The following is a 15921-nucleotide window of genomic DNA, read 5'->3' on the forward strand; positions in this document are numbered from 1 at the left end:
CTTTAGGAATGACAAAAGGTTGGCAAAGCTGACGAAGCTGTCCACATAAAGATGATGAGCTAGGAGGGGAGGGGAAACTTTTTCAGGGTTTGTTTAGATGCCAGACTTGAAAAAGAGAAATTACTTTCACTGTTTAGAACAAAGCTTCCTCTCTGAATGGAGCAAGCAGGGGAAGCTCGGTGGGGGGGACTCGGCTCCAAACCGTTTCCACAGATGTGGATGAAGTTTGGAGCTGCTGACAGCCCTGGAAGGAATTAAGCCCTGATTATATTAATGATAGAAATGTCAAAGTCATATTTACAGACTTCAACAGATCATACATTTAAAAGTCAAACAGAGGCGGAATTGTTTTCCTGATCACTTGATAGATTACCCAACATCTCTCTCCACTTGTAACCCCAGCTGAGTGCAATGAATCCTCCTTTTGCGTTTATTTTAGGTCGGGTACAATCACTTCTATCTGAACCACTTCTCTTGACCGCTTCCATCGCTGCAACACCTGTTGGTTTGACCTGATAACTGCTCTCATATCTGGCAAACTGAGGGGCGTCCAAAACGGCCGTGTGGGGGGTCGCCTTAAAACCGCCTACCTTCTCTGGTCCAAACAAATCCAGAGCATTCAGGAGCAGAATCTAAAGTTAGAAGGAGGACATACTGGCTGCTGCATTGTTGTCAGAGAAGCCAGCACTTCAACATGTTTCCTTAATGATCAGATAGTAAGATACCTTTATCATCTCACTCTCTACACATCTCACTGATTGGACCTTTAACACTTAATATAAAACGGGATTACTCTTAAAATTGACCCAACATTAACACACAGATCAAGTACTCATGCCCTCACATAGTTCTCCTTTTGTCTGCTTTTACCACCTTCCACACTCAAAACATCTGTCTACAGCTGCTTTACATTGGCTAACATAACCAACATAACATATAGCTGGTGTCATGGCATCTCTCAGTCTTGGTCCTCGTGTATTTTGCTGAAACCTGCAGGTGATTATGAGCCCGTCATGCTGTGAGAAGTCCATTGTTACGGGGCTCACACGGCGATTTGCTCCTTGGGATGGAGCGCTGAAAGGCTCTCGCTCTGGGACACATGGCTGGCAGCACACACGTCTTAATCAACCATAACAGAAAGTCTCAGTCAGGCACGTGTGTCCTATTGATTATCATACTCCAGAAGAAACACACACACACATCTGCACAAGTGAAGACGGACTGCAGTGCACTCCAGACGATATCAATAAAACCTGACCGATACTATAATATCTGTCTCCTGCTGCCTGCGTTCTATCAGTACATAAGTGATAGATGATGTTTTTATTACTCGTGATGCGAGGCTTTCTGGTCACGCCACACCTCACCGTGTGCTCCAACGTCAGCAGATCGCTCAGCTGCCAAGCGCTCACAGCTCGCGAGGCTCTGGTTCTCTTTTGGTTTCAATCGTGCAAAACAGAGAAGTGAGCGGAAGAATTGCAAGAATTCAATATTTTCTGAAGTATCTAATATACATGGAGTCTTACTGAAGGGTTTGCAAGGCAGAAGATAATAATTATGAAGGACGGGAGAAGAGATGTATTAATACCAGAATGATAAACTTTGATGTGGTGCAAGTAAAAATGGATCAACACTGATTCTGATTCTACACCAAAGCAACAAAAACAGAAGTCCTAGGCACCTATTATTGGATTGTTTCTTGTTTTTACTTTCCAAAAATTGCACAAATATGTTGGCAATGTTAAAGGTCTGATCAGTGAGATGAGAGCAGTTATCAGGTCAACAGGTGTTGCAGCGATGGAAGCAGCAAGAGAAGTGGTTCAGATAGAAGTGATTGTACCCGACCTAAAAAGCCTCTGCATGTTTCTAATAAGCTCCACGAGCAGAAACGTGCTCAAACTAGGATCAATATTGGAGATGCTTTTGAAAAATGGAGAGAGGTTAGAACACAGAAAGGTTTACAGACCCATGCAGAGCTGGATAAACACTGAAGCTTCAGAGTCCACCACATGGTGACCTGTGTGAGCATGGACTCTAGAGAGGAGGGGGGGGGGGAGATCTATCTAGAGATCATCAATTTTTTAAATCTAATACTTGATTTTGTGGGATTTTTTCAGGGATCTGAGTAATGTGAACTGTGAGGAGCTGGGTCCTCTACCTCCTGGATGGGAGATACGAAACACGGCCACCGGGAGGGTCTACTTTGTCGACCACAACAACCGAACCACGCAGTTCACAGACCCGCGCCTCTCCGCCAACCTGCATCGAGTCCTAAAGTAAGTAGTTATCCCCCGAGCCGTAGAATAAAGAGAGACAGAACATTAAAACATGACGTAAGAGCAGTGAGATTTATTTCCTCTCTTGTCTTTGTTTTCGTCTGCAGTCCAAGTCCCAACGGTTCCAGAGGAGGCATCGAAGCGCAGAATGTCAGGTGAGGTTTTGACGCACACACTCCTCCAGACATGCACAGATTTGCTCACTCCCCCTCAGTCGATGTTTTAATATGGGATCCCGTGCCAAGGTGTGTTCAACACCTGTAGAGGTTCAGCAGCCGGTATGCTGAGCAGACGCTTACACACACACACACAGACACACACACACACACACACACACACACACACACACACACACACACACGTTGAACTCCCACCAGCCTTTTTTTCTGCACAAACATTTGAATTCCTCCTGCCTCTAGAGGTTTTGATCATAAAGGCGTTTTAACACACAATCCATCACAAAGTTGGCGCTGGCCTGACATCACACAGCTGAACCGAGGCTGAAGTGTCTGCGACTGAGGAGTGTAAATTTGACATCCGAGCACATGAGTTAACCGTGCGTGAAGAGGTGGCCAATAAGGCAATTATATCAATATATTCTGTTTTAATTTTTTAGACATTTTGTAAGTTAATGACCAGCACAAGCAAACTTGATTCCCCCCTTTACACAAGATCTTGAAAGAAGCAGAAAACATGTATTTTCCTGCATTCTGAAGTCAAAGTCGTCCAAACAGCACAACTTACAACACCTGAGCATTGTCAGGTAACCTACACCTGAGTTGTGCTCATTAGTGCAGAGCTGGAAAGAGAGGAGAAAATATGGGTCATGTTTGTCTGCAACCACGAGAACAACAGAGACAGAGGGCAGGAATGTTTTGATTTATGGGTCAAAGAGCAGGAAAAGATGCTGCATGCCTCCTCTCTCCTGACATCTCTCCCACCCTCTGAGCTGTCTGCACTGTTTGGGTGCTGTTGGGAGAGTGCCCTTCCTGTCCCCTCCCCCCTCCCTGTGAGTCTAGTCTGCAGGAAATAAAAGGATTCAGGAGGAGGTCTGCAGCGTCCTTTGGGGCCCTGTGGCTTTCTGGGATAGCAGGAAGTGATTGAAAAGCCAAACAGGATTCAGCTGGGCAGACAGCAGAAAACAAACTTGGAGAAGTTGTCATTGTGGTGGAGGAGAATGTAAACCAGGGCGGACACTGAAATACACATTTTTATTTAGCTTTTTAAAAGTTTGAACATGTAGAAAAATACTTACTCTGTATATATATATATATATATTTATATATACATATATAGAACAGAAAGAGAAAATGCATTACGTAAAACATTTAGAAACATTTACATACAGTATCTTATGCTGATGCTGAAGTGTAAAATCCTGCAGTTCCTGGAGTGTCCACTAGAGGCTGGCTGCAGAAGCACAGGAAGTCACATACACACCCATTCTAAAAAGCCTGTTTTTACAGCAGAGATTAACATGTTTACAGCCTGGTTCAAAAAACCAAATAGGTGTGATTAGCTCATGTCTCGATGGACACACACTGTACAGGGGTGAATGTTTTGATGACTCATCAGTTTTGATTTGATGAAGGATAAGAGTTATTCACAATAAGGCGTGTAGCTGACCTGATTGACAGGTGGGCGCGGTGTAACGGTTTGTCAGGAGGTTTAAAACCCGCCTCAGCTCCAGCTCTCAGCCTGTCGTTAGGTTGACTGTCGTATTTGAAGGATGATCGTTGTTGATGTGTTTCACCTTTTAGACCACAGCTGCCATCTTAGCGGCTTCAGCCTTGTGGGGTTGAAATCTGGTGCGTCCCCCTTTGTTCAGTAATTATCACCTTTGATCACATTACCTCATGAACTCATAAACTGTGCAGTGTGGAAATGCTTATTTTAACCCCGGCAACATCTAAAGCCTGCATGTCCGTACTGCATCACATACACACACACACACTGACTGACGTGTGTGTATGTGTGAGTCTGGTGTTTATGAGCCTGCTCTGGGCCGTGCCCGCCTGCTGCCGCCCCCCCCCCAGCTGGAGTGCAAAAGGCCATTGTGCAAATGATCCTTCAGGGCCGGCTCCATAAAGACTCTTTGATTCTTGTGTGTGTGTGTGTGTGTGTGTGTGTGTGTGTGTGTGTGTGTGTGTGTGTGTGTGTGTGTCTCTGAGGCTGTCTTCCAAATACATTTAAAAGTTGTTATCTAATTCTACTTTCATCATCGACCACAGATGACGTTCACTTCCACACAAATGTGCTCGGGCGTAGTGTGGTGAGTGATGAGTCTGATCTATTTTCAGAACTTTGTTTCCCCTCGGTCGGGTTTAGCTGCTGCCCTGTACAAAGTAAAGTTCTGCCACCTCTTTGTGCGACATCATCAGACCTCTGCCAGGTGGAGAGGAGGTGAAAGGAAGGTGTGTTACCTCCTCTTATTCCTCCTCCACCTCCATGTGTGTGTGTCAGTGATGGGGCTGAGCAGCTGTTTGACTTGATGTGCTGTCCAGATGAGCTCAGTGTGTTTACTCCTCGCACCCTGCAGTCAGCAGAAAGAACTCCACTTCTCTGAAAGATGTTTTCAGTTTCTTGGCCCTTCTCTTGTTGTTTTTGTCTAAGCTCTTGCTTTTCTTTCCCCCTTACTCGTAAGCTTGTTTGTGTTTGCTATTGGAACATCTTGGAGATTAAGTTTCTGTTGCTCTGGGTCTTACTGTTTCTCTCTCTCTCTCTTTCAGTCGTCAGAACCAGTTGAAGGATCAGGTCCAGCAGGCTCTGGTGTCCCCCGCTCAGCTCCCCGAGGAGGCCGAGTGCCTCACGGTGCCCAAGTACAAGCGGGACCTCGTTCAGAAGCTCAAGATCCTGCGTCAGGAACTGTCCCAGCAGCAGCCTCAGGCCGGTCACTGCCGCATCGAGGTGTCCCGAGAGGAGATCTTTGAGGTGAGGAAACTGGCTCTGTCGTGCCATCGAATCATCTGAAGCTCACTCATTAAAAATACTCTGTTTTCAAAATACTTACTGCCTTTATTGGAGTTAAGTGTGGCAAGGAGAGAGAGCAGGGAAAGACATCAAGATCAACAAGATACAAGGTCGGATTCAAACCCACGGTATTTTGTACATGTGGCGGGGACATAACCGCTAGGCTATCGGCGCCCCCTTTTTATGTCTTTTTGTGTAAAGCAACAAAATTAGTGAAGTTGGTAATAATCTCTCCTGGTCAATCTGCAGTTCCTTAAAAGTCCACCAGGGGGAATTGCGGGGAATCATTTCTTTAGATCATAAAAAACGAACTATCTTCCCCAAATTTACAAACAATACTCAGAAACTCGATGCCCTTGTAGTCATTCCATCAGCACACGTTCTTGTTCTTTTCAACCGGCTGATGATTAAAAGTTATTTATAGAAACACCAGAGTTGTGTTTAATATCCTCTGAAGCCTCCCCTCACTTTTCTAAAGGTCACTGCCTGGAGACGTGTTTGGCTGTGAGAATGACTTCTCTCACACTCGCGTTTATCTACGATGTGTGAATCCCACCCGTTAAAAAATCTGAAGCAGACCTCTCGTTTGAGATGAAGACATTCTGCAGAACATTTTTTCCCAGCCGGGGAGGTTTTTCTTCTTCTTCTGCTGTGAGGAGGTGCGGGGCCTTCATCGGAGCAACAACACCTGCAGCAGACTGCGTGACCCTCGTAAAATATGCACTGGAATGTGCTGGATCGGCCGCGTCTGTTAATCTGAACGAAGACATTTTTGTTGGCTGATCTCAGCGTGAGAGAGAGAAGGAGGAGGGGGAGAAAGACGACGTCTTAAGGCTGAGATACAAAACTGCAAAGCGTCTCCAGACCAGCTGAGGTGTTACGTTACACGCAGAACATGCAAAGTGCGAGCTGGTTGACTATCAGATCTGTCCTCGTGTACTTTTCAGCGTAGATAAGACGGTCCCGTTTCTCACATAGCACCTCTCTGTTGTCTGCTGTATCTGCAGGGCAAAGTTATTAAAGAGTCTTATGTCTGTGTTTATTATAACTGCCCCTAATTCACTTCAAGTGAACCCTCCCTCTGAGCTATTTGCACGCTCGCTGATCACTGATTGGTGCAGAGAAATTGGAAATTATAATAAACATAACTTTATTTGTAGAGAACTTTTTAAGAACAGAAATTAGAGAAGATCTGTTCATCAAACACATCGGCCATGAAAAAAAGAAATTTAAAGGAGCACTATGTTTCTCTGACACCTAGTGTTTAAAATGGGTACTGCAGTCTGAGAACATTTCAGGAGTGTGAAAAAAACCTTTAACTGATGCTGTAACCGTCGGTTGTATTTTGTGCCTGTGTTGCAGGAATCATATCGACAGGTGATGAAGATGAGGCCGAAGGACTTGTGGAAAAGGCTCATGGTGAAGTTCAGAGGAGAGGAGGGGCTGGATTATGGAGGCGTGGCCAGGTAACAATCCACAGCAGTTCATTAAATATGGAGGATGACGTGTGCTGCTGCCACCCTTGTCTCTTTATCATGTTACAAAGTTAGAAGTTTAAGGTCTCCCCACCCTTTGGAGGTAGAGTTCGATTTCAAAGTTAAAACATGATCATTTCTCAAGACCGAGCAGCAACCTGCGGTGTTGAAAAATGAAGCCGATGCTGAAGTGTAAAATTATGCAGTTCCTCAAGTGTCCACTAGAGGCTGGCTGCAGAAGCACAGGAAGTCACATACACACCCATTCAAAAATATTTTTCATCAACGTGTTTGAAGAAAGTAAAAAAAATTTCATATCGGCCGATATGATTGGCTGGCCGATCGACAGACATGAAATAGAAATAAAAACCAGCAGCAGATATTTTACAGCCTGATCTGTCTGTCTCATACTCATTTAAAATCACGTTTAAAGCGTCCAGCGAGACCAGTAAGTTCAGGTTTAAGGTCTTTTTTTTAAGATCATTCCAAATAAACGACACCTTCTTCATCACATCTTCATCTGTTTAGGTTTGCACTCTCTGTACTCAGATCTAACATGTATCTCTCTGTGTTCTCCACCTCTGCTCCTGTGTGTGTGTGTGTGTGTGTGTGTGTGTGTAGGGAGTGGCTCTATCTGCTGTCGCACGAGATGCTGAACCCGTACTATGGCCTGTTCCAGTACTCCCGTGATGACATTTACACTCTGCAGATAAACCCCGACTCTGCTGTCAACCCTGTGAGTCACCGTCGTACTGACCGGGGAGTTATTAGTCTGGTCTATTATTAGATTACAGTGTGTTTGTTTGAGGCGTTACACTTCTATAACAGTCACGTTTGCTGTTATTGTGTTTTTAATTTCAAGGAGCTGTTTCAGTCAGCAGCTTAATATCTGCAGCAACAATCTCATAACGGCTCGCTGCAGTGACCCTGAAGCTTACTCAGTCCTAATCTCACAAAGCATTGGCTCACAATATCACATTTTGAAGACGTGGCCAATTTTTTTAGCAGCTTAGCTGAGGGATGTACAGGCCGGGATATCATTCTTCTGTGAGCTCGGTTTGTCATGATGCCAGAATGATCAACTTCCATATGATACCAGTAAAACTCAAACAATATTCAAAACCACGGCAACAAAAATAGAAGTCCTAGGCAACAAATTTACTGCTATTTCTTGTTTTTAAAGGAGCAGTATGTAACTCTGACCCCTAGTGTTTAAAATGAGTACTGCAGTCTAAATTCTAAACATCATAGAGAGCTGTCCCCCCCCCCCCCCCTCCTCTCTAGAGTCCATGCTCACACAGGTCACCATGTGGTGGACTCTGAAGCTTCAGTGTTTATCCAGCTCTGCATGGGTCTGTAAACCTTTCTGTGTTCTAACCTCTCTCCATTTTTCAAAAGCATCTCCAATATTGATCCTAGTTTGAGCACGTTTCTGCTCGTGGAGCTTATTAGAAACATGCAGAGGCTTTTTAGGTCGGGTACAATCACTTCTATCTGAACCACTTCTCTTGACCGCTTCCATCGCTGCAACACCTGTTGACCTGATAACTGCTCTCATATCTGGCAAACAGAGGGGCGTCCAAAACGGCCGTGTGGGGGCGTGTCTTAAAAGCGCCTACCTTCTCTGGTCCAAACAAATCCAGAGCATTCAGGAGCAGAATCTAAAGTTAGAAGGAGGACATACTGACTGCTGCATTGTTGTCAGAGAAGCCAGCACTTCAACATGTTTCCTTAATGATCAGATAGTAAACCTCCAAACCAGGAAAACACTTCAGTTCAGACACTGATCTCAGCATCTCCTCTAAACTTGAACACCTTTGATGTTGTTTAGATTTAAGTAAATCCATTTCAGAGCAGCTCTCCAGTCAACAGACACTGGACATAAAGTGAAGTCTTAACCTCAGCAGACTTTCTCTTTCCATCTGTATTTGTTTCTTAACTTACCTCCAGCCTCTTCATTCAGGACCTGACTCTGTTTTTTTTTTTTTCCTCTCTCAGGAGCACTTGTCGTACTTTCACTTCGTCGGTCGTATCATGGGGATGGCGGTGTTTCACGGACACTACATAGACGGAGGATTCACTCTGCCTTTCTACAAACAGCTGCTGGGTAAACCCATCACTCTGGATGACATGGAGTCTGTGGACCCCGACCTGCACAACAGCCTCGTCTGGATCCTGTACGTACAAAACCACAGTGTTGCCCTCTCTGTTTAAAACAGATCACACTCTTCCATATGCTTATAGAAACACGATACCCAAATGAAAACTTCTGTCCCACACTTTGATGACAGCGCCCCCTGTTGTTTATGAATATTTATTACACCAGTGGTCCCTCAGCACGTGCTGTCAGAACATGTGTGTTTGTTATCACGTCAGAAAACTGAGTCCTCTCTCATTCAAGGTCGAGTTTAGATTAGAGAAGAGAGATCATACAGGGCTCAAAATGAAGCTTGTGAATACAGGAAGTGTTTCATATTAAAGTTTAAAATCCGGTTTAGAGGCCCGTTTAATACCTCTGAGTTATACTTAAGGATTGCCAGAGGTCATTCATACCAAGTTCTACAATTCACTTATCAGACTCTTTTCTCCAAAGCGACGTACATCAGAGAGTAAGAACAACACAAGCAAGGATCTAGAAAAAAGGGAACAATGTGAGTAAGAGCAAACGATCAGCTTTGAGTCTGATTGGACACACAGGTGCTGACAGGAAGTGACCAGAGGCAAAGCACAACATTGAGGGCAGTTCTTGAGAGCTCTAATCAGTATAGAAACCATCTTATAAGTCGTCGTTATCAAACAAAAACCATCGTCACTACCATCATCATCATCAATAATATGGAGACCATCATCATTAAGTTAGTAGGTATTCATGAAAGAGCTGGGTTCTAGTTGCTAATCATGCTAAGCTAACATTAACACAGGCCTCTCAGCCGGTGTGTTGTGACTTTAAGAGTCTTTAAAGTCAGTGTGTACTTTACTTTAGAGGGCACAGGGTCGCCCCGTGATACCCGTGTTTTCATCTAAAATGTCGGCTATGTCCTACAAAACCACGCAACCAACACGCACTGTCAGTACTGAGAGTGCAGCCGCCACCGCCACACACTGCACGCCACCTGAAAACTTCACCTCCATTCATTGTTGTTTGCAAACTGTTGAGAGACTGGACTGACAGAGCGCCTCGTGTTGTTTCTCTCTCCTCAGGGACAACGACATCACAGGTGTGCTGGACCACACCTTCTGTGTCGAACACAACGCGTACGGCGAGATCATCCAGCACGAGCTGAAGCCCAACGGGAAGAGCATCCAGGTCACGCAGGACACCAAGAAAGAGTACGTCCGGCTCTACGTCAACTGGCGCTTCCTGCGAGGGATCGAGGCTCAGTTCCTCGCTCTGCAGAAAGGTTTCAACGAGGTCATCCCGCAGCACCTGCTGAAGGCGTTCGACGAGAAGGAGCTCGAGGTGCGTTGTTGTTTCTAAGATACCGTCATTTCAAAGAATGTTGTTTCACTTTCATGAACCCTCTCGACCCCCGCTGATGCAGCTCACAGGAAAGCCTCGTTTCAAAGAGCGTTGGTGCAGCGTGAATCAAAAGTAACAAACAAGTAAAACGTGTTTCTCTGCTCGACCTGCAGCTGATCGTGTGCGGTCTGGGTAAAATCGACATCAACGACTGGAAGTCCAACACGCGGCTCAAACACTGCACTCCGGACAGCAACAGCGTGAAGTGGTTCTGGAAGGCCGTGGAGTCGTTCGACGAGGAGCGCCGAGCCCGGCTGCTGCAGTTTGTCACCGGCTCCTCCAGAGTTCCCCTGCAAGGATTCAAGGCGCTCCAAGGTAACGGCCAAGGACACAGAGTCTGAGGGAGGCGTGTTTGTGATGTTAATGCTCCTTTGACCCTGGAATTGTTATGCAGTTATTTCAAACGACTCCTCTATGTGTAAAACAGCTCATGGAGTGTTTCGGTGTGAACTCTTTCTTTAGAACAGAGTGAGGCGTTTTGCATTTCAAAGGATACTAAAATGTTGGATGCTAATCGATTTCATTGATCCATACAGAGGAGTGGTAGAAGAGTCTTCACTGTTTCTCAGGTTTACACACATTGTCTCCTGCTGTGAGGTGAATGTGTGAACAACCAGGTCAGGAGAATCTCTGGAGCAGTCCTCCTGAGATGAGCTAGATATTTTCAGGAGCGCATGTGTGAAAAGGGCTCGGCTCTTGTCAGCTCAGTCTAGGGCAGGGGTGGGCAACTGGCGGCCTGGGGGCCACATGAGGCCCCATCAACCCTCAATCAGGCCCTCAGGTCAATGTTTTTTGGAAACATGAAGAAAATATGACAAAATCATGAAAACCAGAAATATGTCCATAATAATATTTGATCACTGGTGTATGCTGAGTTAAATTTAAGACATAATCGACTGTAATCGTTTTTGTATCCTACAATTTGGCATTTAGAATTAAATGAATGTGGCCATTGCTGATGACCAAAGTTGCCCATCCCTGGTTTAGGGTGTGTGTTTGTGCGTTCGTGTTTGGGATTCTTGGCTCCTCCTCCTGGCTCTCTGTCTCTGGGTTTCTCCAGCCTGAGATGAACCCTCAGTGTGCGTGCGTGCAGAGCGAGGCAGTTCAGTGGGTCTGTCCTGGCACACGGTGCTGCCCGGAGACGGAGCACCCAGGCATGAGGAGAGCAGCGTGATCCACAGACAGACGGACAGACAGAAAGTCCTTTCTTGGTCAAACATCAGCCTACACACACACACACACACACACACACACACACACACACACACACACACACACACACACTCAGAGTGTCCTTGTCTTGGACGATCGTAATTTTATTTATGATGCACCGGCAAAGAGTCAGACCAAATCCAAATTTTTTTGCATTTCCAGATTAATTTTAGAAAGCCTATTAAACTATTTTTCTACCATCTTGATGGAGAACAAAATCACCTGCTAGATTTGTTAAATGCTCGGTTTCTGTTCCTCGTTAACCCCTCGTCCTCAGGTCTGAGGAGCCTCTCGATTGTCTAAAAGCGTTCTCTGCGGCGTGCATGAAGGTCACTTCTGACCGAGCTGTTTGTTGTGTTTTCCAGGTGCTGCTGGCCCGCGGCTCTTCACCATCCACCAGATTGATGCCAGCACCAACAACCTGCCCAAAGCCCACACCTGGTGAGGAGAGCGTCCGCATCATAACCCCCCTCTCTCTCTTGTTTGAATATTAGCTGGTCGCACTTTGTACCTCGCTTTATAAATAATAATAAGACGTGTTGGTGTTTTTTGTCAACTTCAGTGAAATCCTGCAGATGTTTTAAAATGATTCTCCTCGTCTGTTTCCTCAGTTTCAACCGGATCGACATTCCTCCGTACGAGCACTACGACAAACTGTACGACAAGCTGCTCACTGCCATCGAGGAGACGTGCGGCTTCGCTGTGGAGTGACTCGCTGACGCCGGCAGCAGCAGCGCTCAGAAACATCCAGAAGCGACGCGGTTTGGTCCCGATGAGCCTCCTCCTGACAAAACCTGCCACTCAAGACGGGAGGAGGGTCACGCACGGTTGCTTCTCTCCCAGGGGGACGCACACACTTCCTGGGGACATGTGGCCGAGCAGAGAGAGGGAGGGAGAAAACATCACCAGACTTTTATTTTTATTTTCTCGCCCTCCTTTACGTCTCTCTCTCTCTTCAGCTGCTAATAACTCAGACTCTCTTACTAACTCGAGGAAATCTGCAAAACGTTGCCAGCTCTTCCCTTTTCTTTTTTTTTACAAGTTCATTTTAGCATTTAAACACACACAGAGTGTACTCCATGTAGCAACGCTCCATCTTCCCAAACGGAACACAAGGTCGGCCCGCTCTGAAGCAACACGGACGAGACGCTCGCTCGGTTACCAGCACGGCGTTTTGGAAGCAGAGCGTGCAGGACTCCGGCTGATTGGTGCTTCGGGTGCTGAAAAGTCTGAAAGAAAAAGAAAAAACAAAGAGACGCTGATTAAAACCCGAATGTTTACAACCCTCTCCAAAGACAGCAGCAGGATCGTCTGCCCGCTGATCCGCCACCGCCGCCGCCCGACAACCAACGCTGCATTCCCACAAACCCCGCCACACATCCGACAGCTGGTTTGGTTTGAAGATGAATAAATGAATGCATAGCTTAAAGTGTGTTATTTTTATATAACAAGGGGGGAAAAGAAAACAATACAATTCTATATAATATATATAATTTATTGCCGTTATATTCCAGAAACCCCAGAACACACGACACACCTTTTTATAAAGTTTAAATTATAAAACCTGTGATGTAAGCTGTCTGCTCTCGTGCTGCACCAGGAGGGGGCGGAGCGTCTGAAACACGACTTCCTCTCTGAGTGCCGTCGACACGTTCCAGCGAGCGAGTCTTTGCAGGACTAAGCGGACCCTTTAAATCCGACTGATTTCATCCTGGAGCTACACAAAGTGTCCTGATGTTTTCCTGACAGGCCGTCATTTGTAGCGGGGCTGTTTCGATGTCACCACCTTTCATTTCTCCGTTTCAGAGGAGAATTTATTTCCTGCCTTCACTTTTTTTAGAGGAGGCGTTTACTCGCACGTCCAGCTGTCTCGTGCAGTCGGTGTGTAGGACATCGAACCATAACGTTGAAAAGAAACAAATCCTGCACACTCCTCCTGCTCGGCATCAATAATTCATTAGAACTGACAACGTCTCCGTCCCTCTGAACCTCTAAGTGTGATCTCTCGTGCTCCTATCGCTCCGAGTATGGAGGAGAAGAACCTTAAGAGCCTTTCAGTCAAACGAGAGAAGAAGAAGAAGATGGGGTAATGCAAGTTTGAGGAAATTTAGCTTTAAGATGACAGATTTGAAATGGTTGACGGGGTAAATGACGATTTTGAGGCGACTTGGAAGACGTGTGAAAATAGCTTGTTAAACTTATTATAATGTGAGTCAAAGCCCTCTGGATCTTTGAGTTCTCACACTGCCGAGCAAGACGAGTGCGTGCGGGATCTTTTCTTTTCAATGTCATCATTTAAAGACAGGAAGAATCTCTTCTCCCTGGTGAGGTCATAACGACACCTGAGGTTTAATTTAGGATATAATTTTAGTTCAAATCAAACCTCATCGAGTCCTACGCTCCAGATGTTTGATAACTTCCTGTTTTTAAATCACCAAAACTTTCAAACTAACTCGTACACGCTGAAATGTAGCCGACATGTGTGCAGTGTCTCCTCTGCTCTCTGTCTGACGTAAATGCAACCTAAGCATCTTTTTCAGACGCCAAAAAGACTCAAGGAACGCCAGTATTTACCGACCTGAGGATTTGAGTGGAGAAGCGCTGCTCTCTCTCTCTCTCTCTCTCTCTCTCTTCTTGGACAGCTTTACGACTGATGGTCTGTCGGTTTTTTGAAAGCTTTGGTAGTTTTTGATACTAAAGATCATGAAAAATAAAACGGATTGAAACAAGTGGTATCAAAAAGAATCAAAGTTTGGTACATTTTGATAACCTTAAAACCAACTGATACCTGCTGAGTTAATCTCTGCAGCAGCTAAAGGTCACATATAATTTAAAATCCTCTTCACCATGTTCCTCTAACGTGTCTCTAGTCCGTCTACAAACCCCCCCAATCATGAGAAATGTCCATCCTCTCCGTCTTCTGCCTGCTCCACTTTTCAGAAAATGTGTACTCAAACAAGCCGTTTGGAGATTTTCCCTTCATGACATCACAAAGGGCAGTAGCCCCTCCCCCAGATGGGTGACACTCCCACAGCTAGGTGTTTGTTCTGCCCTGAGTCTGCCTTCTCACCGTAAACAATAGGACATGGAGCGAGAAAGACAGAGACACCTGAGTCCTTCCAGAGAGGGGGCGTGGTCAGACACAGCTCATTTACATATTTAAAGGTACAGACACAGAAACAGTCTGTTCTGAGCAGGGCTGAAATAGAGGGGTTTATAGACATGATCAAATACAGGATCAGAGTGGATTTAGAACAAGAAACTTCACACACATGTTTTGAGGAGCTCTGACACTTATTTAAACTCTTTAAAGAGGAGGAGAATATGTGACCTTTAAAATGTTGTTACTTTCCGTACCATCGATCATTAAAATATCCGAGATTGTGTCGTTTTAAAAACACGTGATGTCAAAGTATTAAAGTGTGAGAAACACCTGCTACCTTCGATCCATCCATGGTGCTAAAAGCATTACCGTTTGTCTTTATTGGCGACTTTACTCATCGACATACTACTGCTGAAAGTGCACAACACACTACTCATGCTGACTCATGCTCGTACCGCAGACCCAGCGCTCCACCTTTCCACTTCCTCAGGAGACGCCGTTTGTAGTTTGTGACGTCCGCCCGATGACAAACTCATTCAGTGTTTTGTTTCCTTTTCACCATTTGCCCCGAATTAACAGAAAATAAATCGTTCAAGGTGTCCAAACGTGCTTTTATTTGAATGGGAAGCGAATGAGACAAACTCCTGTCAAAGCCTGGGACACGGGGGGGGGGGGGGGGGGGGGATGTTTTTACTCTGAGTGAAGCTGGATTTGTTTTCTACGATTTAAAAAAAAATGAAACTGTTGAATGTTTTCAAAAAGATGCTGCCTGTCGAGCAATCTCTACGACCGTGGACTGTTCTTAATGTTTGCGTACACTACAGAAGCAAAGCGAGACGAGCGTGTATGCAAAGTGAAGCGTGTCCTCAGATGGTGCTTTGTACAGTTATACAAATATTGTTCATATGTGTGGATCAAACCGCCTGTAATTTATCTTTAACTTAAGTAGAAATTAAAAAAGAGGAAATGCACACAAACAGAGGGAGGTGACCGCTCCGCGTTAACGGCCACTTCTCTATTCATAGGCCTTTTTTCTTTTTTTGAAGTCCAGTGCACAAGCTGATGGCCCGACTCTCTGATCCTTCACGTCATCGCTCTCTCTCTCTTTGAAGAACCCGACTTTTTATTCACCGCTGAGAGACGGCGCTCCGTTTGTTTGTTCTCAATAGCATGATCCACTAGCAGGACTATATCTCTCATAGCAGACTGATGCAATTTGATGTATGTTAACACTATCATTTTGTAAGAGTATTTTATTTTTGTGTGTAATTAGTTCTAATTAAACTTGCCTTTTGTCTAACATTGTAAAGGCCTTGTACAAACATCTGTGCTGTCTGGTTTTTTTCCTGTCTCTGATTTTCTCAG

At 45.2% G+C, this 15921-nt stretch overlaps 1 protein-coding gene across 1 annotated transcript in view; it reads left to right on the top strand.

Moving 5' to 3' along the window:
* The window catches only part of LOC132954474 (E3 ubiquitin-protein ligase SMURF2-like), a 47552-nt gene extending 32649 nt beyond the window's left edge, over nt 1-14903 (top strand). Inside the window, exons 9-19 of the mRNA XM_061027028.1 lie at nt 1386-1463; nt 2118-2276; nt 2384-2431; nt 5006-5207; nt 6609-6712; nt 7343-7457; nt 8720-8898; nt 9923-10181; nt 10355-10556; nt 11819-11894; nt 12065-14903. Coding sequence (XP_060883011.1) covers nt 1386-1463; nt 2118-2276; nt 2384-2431; nt 5006-5207; nt 6609-6712; nt 7343-7457; nt 8720-8898; nt 9923-10181; nt 10355-10556; nt 11819-11894; nt 12065-12164 — 1522 coding nt within the window. The 3' untranslated portion in view covers nt 12165-14903. The remainder of the gene's footprint in view (nt 1-1385; nt 1464-2117; nt 2277-2383; nt 2432-5005; nt 5208-6608; nt 6713-7342; nt 7458-8719; nt 8899-9922; nt 10182-10354; nt 10557-11818; nt 11895-12064) is intronic.
* Nucleotides 14904-15921: the final 1018 nt, after the last annotated feature.

This window comes from Labrus mixtus, chromosome 20, assembly GCF_963584025.1.
Source record: "Labrus mixtus chromosome 20, fLabMix1.1, whole genome shotgun sequence".
Taxonomy (NCBI): Eukaryota; Metazoa; Chordata; class Actinopteri; order Labriformes; family Labridae; genus Labrus; species Labrus mixtus.